Source organism: Urtica dioica, chromosome 12 (genome assembly GCF_054948205.1).
Source record: "Urtica dioica subsp. dioica isolate 48M chromosome 12, U.dioica_male_clone48M_v1_H2, whole genome shotgun sequence".
Classification (NCBI taxonomy): Eukaryota; Viridiplantae; Streptophyta; class Magnoliopsida; order Rosales; family Urticaceae; genus Urtica; species Urtica dioica.
The window spans coordinates 14,787,990-14,798,870 of NC_142767.1; the positions used below are offsets into that span (position 1 = coordinate 14,787,990).

The following is a 10,881-nucleotide window of genomic DNA, read 5'->3' on the forward strand; positions in this document are numbered from 1 at the left end:
ATAAACGAGCTTACAATTAAATTCTTGAGTGAATTATGGTCCTATGAGTTTATCTAATTAATTTAAAATATTTTAAGGTAATGGAAAATCTCGGAATAAATAAAAGATTTATTGAGTTCGTCTCGAATAAATAATTATTTTTCGAAGAAATATTCCAGAAATTAATTTAAGAAATAAATTCTCAAGAACGATAATTATTTATGAGAAACCTTAAATTTATTTAAATTAATCGAGAACGAATGTGAAAATTTTCGGTTTAATCATATAATTAAAATCCGTTCGGTTACGGATTTAATCATATAATTATGTGATGAAGGATATAATTGTAACAATTTTCAGGACCTATTTGAAAGAAATTTTGAGATTGGGGTCAGTTTGAGATTGAGAGAGAAAAGAATGATTTAATGAATAAATTCAGAAACTTATTCATATAAATACCAAACTTGGCTTCTCTCTCCTTCTCATTATCTTCTTCGATTATTTTTCTTCCTTCCTTCTTCTTCCTTGCCGCGAACATGCAAAAGAGAAACCAACAGAAAATAAAAACAAAACAACCAAGAACAAAAACAAAGAACAACCGCGATGTAAAGTATAAACTTTTGTCTCGCTCGATTTGTAAAATTTAAATAAATAAACGAGCTCTGTTGTTGCAAATGAATTTTCAAGAAAATTATGGTCAAATGGATTTATCGAATTAATTTAGATTATGTTAAGGTGGTGAGAAATCTTGGAAATACATAAATAAAATCTCGAGTTGACTCGAGTATAAATTAATTTTTCGAAGTAACGTTCCAAAAATTAATTTAAACAATAAATTCTCAAGAATGAGAATTATTTCCGAGACACCTTGAATATATTTAAATTAATCGAAATTAAACGAGAAAATTCTTGTTTTACTTCATATAATTATAATCCATTTTATGATGGATTTAAATAAATAATTATATGAGTTGGGACGTATTTGCAACAATAAACATGGGTTGTGGTGGAAATTTGGAGACCAAAAGAAGGGTTTTTGAGTGAGGGATTAAATTGGAAATTTTGAGATTTTCTCAAATCTCATCACTTTCATTCTCTCCTCACGTCTCTTTCTCAGTCTCCCTCACGCAATTCTCTCTCTCTCTCTCATCCTCCCTCCCGAGTTCTCAGCCAGAGAACAAGAAAAAAAAAAAGAAAAAAAAAACCAAGCTCGTGAACGAGACGTGCCCAGCCACCACCCTCACCGAGTCTTCTCCTCCGCGAGCTCAACCACCGTCTATTTTCTGTCTCTCACGCACTCATATTTTCTCTCTTTATCGGCTCTGTTTCACAGGCCAGGAAAAAAAAACTCGTGAACCCAGAGCCGCTGTGAAAGAATTTCGGCCGGAGAATTAGTGAAAGGTAAGGAATAACTTATTCCAATTTTCTCTCCGAAAATCTCCAAGGAATTTGGGGATTTTGGGCTGATTTTCTTGGCCACGGGTTTCAGGAACTCCGACGAGCTTTTGACGGCGAGGAGAAGGACGGTGGTGACTTTGGTTCACTGAATCACAAAGCTAGGTTTCCGGTGGATGTTTTTGACAAGGCCGTGGACGAGATTAGAGGGATTCCGACCCGAGATTATCACTTATAAAGTCAGGTGAGAAATTAAAGTTTTCCCCAATTTTTGGAGTTGGAATTTAGGGGTTTTCGCTCGGGTTTGGTTATTTGTTTGAGCCGATAGGCCTTTATGTGGATTGAGTGATTTTGTATTTGTTGGTGATGATCATTCGTTCTTTATTTGGCTGATTTGACGAGTATAAACTCGTGTTGGTTTGAACGTAAAATCGAATCTGAGATTTGTGGTGGGTGTTGAATTTGAGTCGATATTTTATCGATTTTTTATAACAAGCTTGTGTTAGCCAAGAGTATTTTGGTTGTGATATGGTTAATTTTGTGATAATTCGGGTTATTTATTTTTGTGTGTTTGTCGAGATGATAAAAGATATAAAATCGAATATGAGATTTGATCGTCGTCGTTGATTTTTTTTAGTCGGGAAAAATATATGGAATTGTTATGTGATAATATGAATTTGAAGTCGATATTTTTATCGACGACGAATCGAAATTTAACGAGACATTTCGGGCTTTTTATTCTCGGCCGTAAATTTTGTGACAAGTTATTAAATTTTTGACTTGTTATTTATGGTCGTGTATGTCATATATTGTTTTGACTTGAGTTTCTATTGTTCGTGAATGTCACCGTTAAATTACGGTGACGTTTCGTAAGTCACTCGGTCAAACAATATTCCCGGAAAAATAAAGTCGAATATGGGACTAATTCGATTTTATTTATTTGAGTCTCGATTATCCATCGTGAATTTGTTTTTGAGGTTGAGAAAATTAATGTTGAATTGGTTATGTTTGGAAATGCAGAGTGCCGGGAACGGACTGGGACGACACGTGAGAATTGAGGAGAAATTAAAGACAAGCTTCAGTCTCGAATAACCGTGAGTATACTCGCTTATTAGCATTTAAATTCTCTCATTAATGGAATCAGATAAAATTTAATGATTTAAAATAGGAAAAATGGATTGAAATAGTATTTTTGTTCGAAAATAAGTCAAAATTTCAATTTTGGATATTTTTCACCTAGTGGGTCTAGTTTTGTTTACTTTTTGAAGCTTAAAATATGAAGAAATATAATAAAAATTATTATTTTTTAATTATTAAAAAAAAAGAGCGTAGAAGTGGGAGCAATTAATGTCCGAAAATTAATTTCTCTAACCCATGAACGCATGTCGTATTTCAATAAACTTACAATAACAAAGGAAAAAAAAAAGAGCAAACTGCGAACTTGCAACATTATACATCAATAATTGCCAAAAGAAAAAAAAAGTATTTCCGACCTTAAATCTAGTGAATAAGCTACTCAACCGAAATAATCTCGTGTCAAGGTTAGAGCTTCAATTCTATACCTAAATTCTACAGTCGGATTTTAGCAGCGATTTTGTTAGCCTTTATTTCTCATGCATGGCAAGCTTCCTCCAAATCATGTATGTGAAATATGAGTGAACAATGGTCTTGTTGGTCACAAATATTTACATTTTTTTGGGGGCTTGAATGAATCATTAATTATTTCACAATTTATATATGACGAGAAAGAGTACAAACTCTATGATAACGAGCTTTTGCTTCACATGGAATGCACACTAGATGTTTGAGAAAATTCCTCGAAGAGAACCAAAAATTATGAAACTTTATTAAACAATGTGGTAAACTGTCTTGTGAATTGTTATATTGTCGTTTACACATTCTCTGCGGAGCATTATACATGTGTTACTGTGTATTAGTCTTCTCTTTAAACAACGTGGTATTATAGTTATCATGTTTTTTATATGTTAGTCATGATTGAATATTAAGAGGTTTTATTTTTTTTAATTAAGGACAGTTATAATTTCGGTAGGAGAAATGAGAAGAATCAAATCGCTTTATTTAGCAACACAGTTTGCGAGGAAGCCTTTCTTCTTCAACCTCTTTCTCCAAAAGAGATACAGCGTCTCCGCCGAATCTCTTCATCCGAGAGACAAATACGATGAAACTCTGGTGTCCCGAGCCGTCCAGCTTCTCCGGCCACGGGAGGACCAATGGAACTCCGAACAGTTTCGAGACATCCTCTTCTCAGACCATGAAAAACCACCGTTGTCCCCGAAACTCCTCTTCCAGATAGTTCGGGGTTTGGAGTCGCCTTCGAAAGCACTCAAGTTCTTTGATCACGTCAAAACCAACTCAAAAAACTCGGAGTTTCTCTCTGCGGCGTTCCAGGCGGTCATCGAGCTCGGCTCAAGAGAGATCGGGCGGGAAAAGAGGCTATTCGAGCTTTACGCCTTGTCGAAGGAGAAAAGCGTTTCGCTCACCGAAGACGCGCTAATGATTCTGCTGGGTTGCCTCAGGCGAGCCGGAATGAGAGAGGAATTGCTCGCCGAAACTTAACCACTATCCCATCACAACCTTCGCCGGCATCTCCTCCATGTGAATCATTCTCCCAAGAATCCAATAACATTAACATCACACTCAATCATTGTTTTCGGCAAATTCTCCATCAATCTCAGCTCATGTGGACTGATGCCACATATCTCAACACCTCGTGTTGATATCTCCTCCGCATAGCTACAGATCATGATGAAAAAACAGTAATCTACGAAGAACCCATTAGCGTTTCCTCTTCACCGCCATCGAGTTGCCTTAACTACTCATAAACAGCCGTCTACCCTCGCTTGACCATCTATTGAATTTTTATAAGAGATTCCTAACAAAAGTAAAATAATAATACAAATAAATAAATATGTATATGATTTTAAAAGTCAAGGTTTGCATTTGACGTGCTTGCAATTACTTGATTTTATGGTATTTGGGGAAATCCTTTTATGTTTGGTTTACATCTTGGGTTGTGGTGGGAATTGGGAAGGATTTGGTTTAAGGACTAGTAATTACCACAATTACCACTAATTCACATTTTAAACCGTAGTCTTCCTTTTTTTTTTGTTGGCACCTTTTGAAAAGAGAAATTCCATCTTTTTTCACCAAATGGCTCAGTATTTCAACTTTATCGTATCTAGACTTTTTAAAGACTTTCTTACCCCTAAAATTCAAAATGAACAGAAAGAATTAACCGAGAAGAGAAAGATGCGTTCCCCTAAAACATTCCCTTGGTTGCGACGGTGACGACTTGGCCACGAAAACGATTCTCCGGCGTGTTCATCGGTTTTCATTGGGGTAAGTTATTCATTCTCTTGTTTTTTCTTCCAAATTTATCTTTGTTTTTATCTCTTTCTTCTCTTTGGTTCTCTCACTCTCCCATTCATCGAACCAAATCATAACGTCGTTACACTACACCAGTCTCACTAAAATTTTCAAATCCTTCCGAGTTCAGACTTGAAAATGCGAACTCAGGCCGATATGTCAGAATCGTCCCAGTCAGCGGTTCATCGCCTGATCATCAAGTAATATACACATCTTCTCTCTGTCAATTTCGAAGCTCCACTTTTTTCCGTGTATTCAATATTCGAGTCCGTCAGGTTATCGGCGCCAATCAGGAAAACCCTATCCGAAACACCGTACAATCCGCCGCCGGGGAGTATCTCCGTCGAAGCAATACTCGAAGATCTTCTCCCTAAACCAAGCGATGAGAAAGTCACCGCGAGCCATGTTCGGAGCTCAGTGAGAGGCTTCGCTCTAGCCTGCGCTTTGCTGGCATCGTCCAAGTCATCAGACCATGACCTGCTCTCATGGATTCCCGAGGATCTCTCGTCTTATGCAGAGTCGGCGTTTGGCGAGCTCTCCGAAGCTTATTCGGCCCATTCAGAACTCAGCCTGGTCATGGACTTGATGCCGGAGGTGGTTCCTCCATTGAAGGATGCGATCAAAGAGAGCTTGACCGATAGCTCTCAGGACGTCGATGAAATCTCCGCTGCTTCTGCTCGGACGCCGGTCGGGCTCGCCATTGTTGCTGCTTATCAATTCAGATGGTTCATTACTCAGGTTCGGACTTTTTGGACTTGGCAGTTTTGTGCTGAAAATTTGAAGATTTGTTTTAGGTTTGATTGAGTTCGGTTTGATTCGTAACAATCTTCTGTTGCAGATTGGTCATCCACATTTGGGAAATTTGTGCAGCTTGTTGATTCCTTGTGCTCTTACAGCTCTCGATCACTGGTCTCCGGAGGTTAAAGTGCGGTTTTACATTATCTCTTGAACTTTTTTGAATTTTAGTTGAAGATTTTACAATCTATTGCTTTCTTAGTTCGAGTCTTCGTGCCTAATATATGTTCCCATGATAATATGCTGTTCAATTCTTCTTGAGTTCATCCTCCCAAATGGTGGATGGACAAATTGGAAAGGGGAAAAAAAATAGTTATTGTATCTGTATTTTGTATCATGAATTTGGGAAAAGCATTGAATGGATTAGGTGGTACTCAAATTTAATGTATTTTGTCGCCGCATCAATTGTTGTTTTGTGTCTTGTTTGATTTCAGGGGCAGGGCATGGTTAGTTTTATACATATTGGGAAAATTGTGGACACAAATGAGATTGGTTGTTATGAAGGTGTGATTCTGGATGCTTGCTGCCATAATATTGCCTCTAGTGACGAGATATGGCATCTTGTCGTCGAAATGTCTGTGCTTTTTGTGACTCGTACCCACCCAAGTAATCCCCGCATAGCGTGGTATGTTTTTTTTGTGTGTACTCCTTTACTCTCAAGTCTGATCTCTGGATGGATACACCTATAGATATGGCTAGTAGCAACGTCATTTTAGTGCTGCTGGATTTAGAAGGAAAATGAATTGATTTGTTGGTTTGGAAAACTGGTCAGCGATTTTTTTTTAATAAATATCTTGGCCTCCGTTCGGAACCCGGAAAATGCGAAGAAAATGAAAATATGAGGGAAAAGGAAAATCCTTTGTTGTTCTTGGAAGTATCGGAAAATGATACAGAAATAAGAGGAGAAAGTGAGAAAATAGACACAAACGCGGGCCCCACTTGGATGGATTTTATTTTTCACCCGATTTATGGAAAATGGAATCCCTCATCAGTTATACATTTTCTCTCCAATTTTCCTTTGGCTTCTATATTCCCTCCACCCAAAACAATACAAGAAAAACAGGGGAATTTCATTCTCCTTTCTCTCTTATATTCCAGACTCCAAACGCAACTTTTGAAAAAATCGAACCCTTAGTTTTGGTGCCGCCTCATTCTCTATGTCGTCATCTTGCTAAATACTGCCATTGCTTATGTTGCAATGACTTATTTCCGTCATGATAGGTTTGAGAGGATCTTAGGCGAGATGTTGAGTCATTTGGAACGCCAACCAAGAAACAAGGATCGCCGTGTGGCTTGGCTTCAACACAGTGAAGCGCTTTTCAACGGTCTTGGACTTCTGTTAGTAGCTCATTTCAGGAGAATTTTTCCTCTGTTCTTCCAGTGGATGTGTGCTGATGATGATGAGACCGTTCTACTGGTGAGGCATTTTGAACTGCCTTTCTGTGTTTGTAAATTTGTGCCATGAGCTTGCTTCAACCCTTTGATGTTGATTTTCTTTAGTACTTTCTTGGAAGCAGTTACAAGTATGTGTTCTTTCATTTTCCGTATTCTAAATTTTTGCAGGTTCTTGAACAGGTGCACACAATTTTAAGGTTATCATGGATCAGGAACACACCGTATAACGAAAGGTAGATACCAAAAGAATATAAGACTCTAGTAAATAAATAAAGAAAGAAAGAAAAAAGTTAAAGTACTTAGTTTAAAACGCATGAAAGTAGCTAATTTAGAGTTGTAAGCTGGGTTCAGAATACTCGCTCTGTACGATCTATCATCTAAACGTCATAACATTGTCATCTAATTTAGTAACTCTTGGATTTAGACTGGGTATTGAGCTTGATGCTTTATACAAGGGAGCGTCGTTAAAGAAGTCCTGCGAAGATATTAGAAGACAAGTGTCACAGATTCTGATCCTGCTACGAGAGTAAGATTTATTGTGCTTTCCATATATGCTAGAGGGAAGTTTGTGTTTCCACTAACTTCGTTTCGGATTGCTTGTTAGAATAAATGCCTTCCACGCGTGTGAAGGCCTTCAGTTTCAAGCTGCCTCTGACAAGCCCAGAGATGATCCAAACATGACCAATGTGTGTCTTCAAGAGGAAGGAATGGTGCAACGGTAACAGATGTATAATCTTTTCTATACACGAGTGCTCATAGTCGCTTGAAGCTCGTGGAGGTGCAATGGCGTCAAGGTATTTGAACAATTATGAATCTTTTCTTCTTGTAAAATAGATTTTTTTAACTCCAATTCCTTATACTGAGTATTTATAATCTTGATTTAATGCAGGTTCCAATGATCATATGCAAGTGCGTAGACCCTCTTTTTTTTTTTTTTTTTTTTTTTTTTTTTTTTTTTTTTTTCTTGTAGGCTAACCCTATGATATGATTGCCTGACACTCATTGCCGTGATCTGTCCTCGGAACAGTCATGAGCACTACAAATGTTGTCATACGGTTCTCCTATAAAATTTCATTTCCGTTCTTTGTTGTACGATCCTCCACCACCGATCAATACTCGGTCTCGCTATCATCCTGTCCAGCAAGAGATTGATGAATAAATCTCAAATTGATTCAAACGTGTTACAAAAGCTGATGCTTTGCATTTGAAATAAAGAGTAAAATATGACAAACAATTAGTGAATATGACTCTCAATATTGAGTATTGACCTAAGCTTCAAAATGGTCTAAATGGTATGATTTAGTGAACTTGCTTATTAATTAACCATACATATGATACGCTATGTGATATTCGTATCAATCAGAATAGAATAAGAACAAAAGAAAATACAAAAGATGATATCGGACATTCATTCGAGAGAGGTCCGTATTCAGACTTTCTTCCTTACAAAATACTTTTTAAGACTCTTTTGATACCTATTATCTACTAATCATTGTTATTTATAGACTAATTTTAACTTTTAGAGCATCTCCAATGCTAGAATTATTAATTTTTGACACATCACCAAAACAATATTATTTAATTATATCTCTATTTCACATCATTAAGTTAGTAATTTTTAACGAAATCACTCCAATGCATTTATAGTTGGGAAGTTGAGAGTTCATAATTTATGTAAAATTATGTAAAAAAAAAAATGGGACTTTGGACGTGTAAAGAATTGAAAATGTAGAAAAAAACGAATGATGTCTAGCATATATAGTTGGGAAGTTGGGAGTTCATACTTTATTTCAATTTTTTTTTATTAAAAAAGTAAAATAGTAAATACTTTTTTGTTTTGATCAGAATAGTACATCATTTCAATAAATATTTTCTTGTAAATGTTTTCTTGTAGGTGTACTAGTAGTTGGGAGTACATTACTTAATAAATAATAAGACAATTTTCATTAAGTGCTTCTTGTACGTGAACTAGTCAATACAATTGAGATTGGAATAAGACAAAATACATAGTTGGTAGTTGGGAGTTTTATAATATTTTTTATTAAAAAAAATAATACTAAAGTTTTCCACTTGGCATCGGTACCAAAATAAGAAACAGTGCCAAATTTACTCTATTTTTTTATAATAACTCCAATTGGTAGGCAACAATAAATGTCATCCATGTCAGCTTTTTGCAACTAAAGTTGCCACCCAGATGCTCTTACTATAGAATATGTAGAAGTTAGATGGGCTAAGTATAGAACCAGAAGAATTGGAAAGTGGTGGGTCCGGAGGTGCGTGCGGAATGTTTGGGCATCTTGAACGATGGGGAACGGGTGGGGAAGTGGAATGCGACGAATATAGTCCGTATTCCGAAGGTGAAAAATCCGAAGAAGGTGACGGATTTTAGGCCAATCAGTCTTTGTAACGTGTTGCTCAAGGTGGTCACGAAGACAATTGCCAACCAGATTAAATGGGCTCTCTTCACTCTCATCTCCAAGAATCAAAGCGCCTTTGTTCCGGGAAGACTCATTTCGGATAATGTGGCGATTGTGTACGAACTTATCCACTCTCTCAAGGCTAAGACTAAAGGGAAACGAGGCGTAATAGCCATAAAGTTAGATATGAGCAAAGCTTATGATCGTGTAGAGTGGGGGTTTGTGGTGGCCATGATGAAGAGAATGGGCTTTGGCCCAAGGATAGTGGCGACTACTCTCGATTGCATCTCGTCCTCGATCTTCTCGGTAGTGATCAATGGGCGTGTGAAAGGATTGATATCGCTAACGAGAGGTCTTCGTCAAGGGTGCCCTGTCTCGCCCTACCTATTTCTCTTATGTGCGGAAGGCTTTGCTTGCTGCCCCCCGTGCGCCTACGATATCTCACCTTCTATTTGTGGATGATAGTCTCCTGTTTTGCGAAGTTAACACCCAAAACTTCCGGGCGGTACGCTCTATTCTAGCGGATTATGAGAGGGGATCTGGCCAAATGGTCAACCTCTCTAAGTCCATTTTCTGCTGTTCGCGAAATATGGAGGAGGAAGCTACGACGAGGCTGGCCGACCTGCTCGGAGTTACTCCTACGAGTGAAATGGAAACATACCTTGGGCTTCCGGTCAAGGTGGGAAGACATAAGAGAGTGGTCTTTAGCAATATCAAAAGCCGGGTGCAAAAGAAGCTCCTTGATTGGAGGGCTAGAATCTTCTCTACAGGGGGAATGGAAGTCCTTATTAAGGCTGCGGTTCAAGCGACCCCTACTTACGCCATGAGCCTCTTCAAACTACCTACAACCCTTCTTGACAAAATCCATAGCTTAACTGCGAGGTTTCGGTGGGGAGGCTCGGAAGACAAGAAGAAAATTCATTGGAAGAAGTGGGACTTGATTACGAGAACAAAGACTGAGGGAAGGTTATGGTTCAAGGATCTCCTCACGTTTAACCAAGCGCTTGTTGGTCGACAAGCTTGGATATTGATACACCAGCCGAACTGCCTTATGAGTAAGGTGTTGAATGCGAAATACTTCCTTAACGGGTCGGCAATTGAGTTGCAGAGCAAAGGTCACTTTTCCTACTTGTGCAAGAGCATATGTTGGGGCATGGAGCTGGTGCGTAAAGGAGTCCGATGGAGGTGGTGGTAGGTCTTCTTCTTCCTCATCCTCCTCCTCTTCTTCATTTGGATTTTGGGTTTCATCGTCATCTTCTTCTTCATTTGGATTTTGGGATTCACGCATATGTTGCTCATATTCTTGAAATGCTTCATAAGCCACTTCGGATGGCGGAATTTGAACTTGATAGGCTTGCTCGGGATCCATTTGAGGGTAGTATGGCACTTGGGTGTTTGGAATTTCGGTGAATTCAGAATGGGCGAAACTAGGAGCAACATAATTTGGATCGAAACTGTATTCGGTGTATAGGTCGGGGGCGCTTTGAGACAAGTGCAACCAATTTTCTTTAAA

At 38.1% G+C, this 10,881-nt stretch overlaps 1 protein-coding gene across 8 annotated transcripts; it reads left to right on the plus strand.

The window, feature by feature from the left end:
* The first annotated feature begins 1,086 nt into the window (after positions 1–1,086).
* On the plus strand, positions 1,087–8,147 carry LOC149379428 (uncharacterized protein At2g39910-like). Of its 8 annotated transcripts, none has more exons than XM_089603397.1 (14): positions 1,092–1,380; positions 1,469–1,618; positions 2,395–2,468; positions 3,410–3,990; positions 4,621–4,734; positions 4,892–4,961; positions 5,037–5,499; positions 5,600–5,686; positions 5,991–6,181; positions 6,778–6,973; positions 7,120–7,184; positions 7,376–7,477; positions 7,556–7,745; positions 7,841–8,143. In XM_089603397.1, the coding sequence occupies exons 6-13, from the start codon at positions 4,900–4,902 to the stop codon at positions 7,671–7,673; spliced, it is 1,284 nt and encodes a 427-aa protein (XP_089459523.1). In that variant the 5' UTR covers positions 1,092–1,380; positions 1,469–1,618; positions 2,395–2,468; positions 3,410–3,990; positions 4,621–4,734; positions 4,892–4,899; the 3' UTR covers positions 7,674–7,745; positions 7,841–8,143. The 8 variants fall into 8 exon arrangements, with proteins under 8 accessions (XP_089459529.1, XP_089459528.1, XP_089459527.1 ...); XM_089603398.1 differs by having other exon boundaries at positions 3,425–3,990; XM_089603401.1 differs by lacking the exon at positions 3,410–3,990 and having other exon boundaries at positions 1,090–1,380; positions 7,132–7,184; positions 7,841–8,147.
* The last annotated feature ends 2,734 nt before the right edge of the window (positions 8,148–10,881 follow it).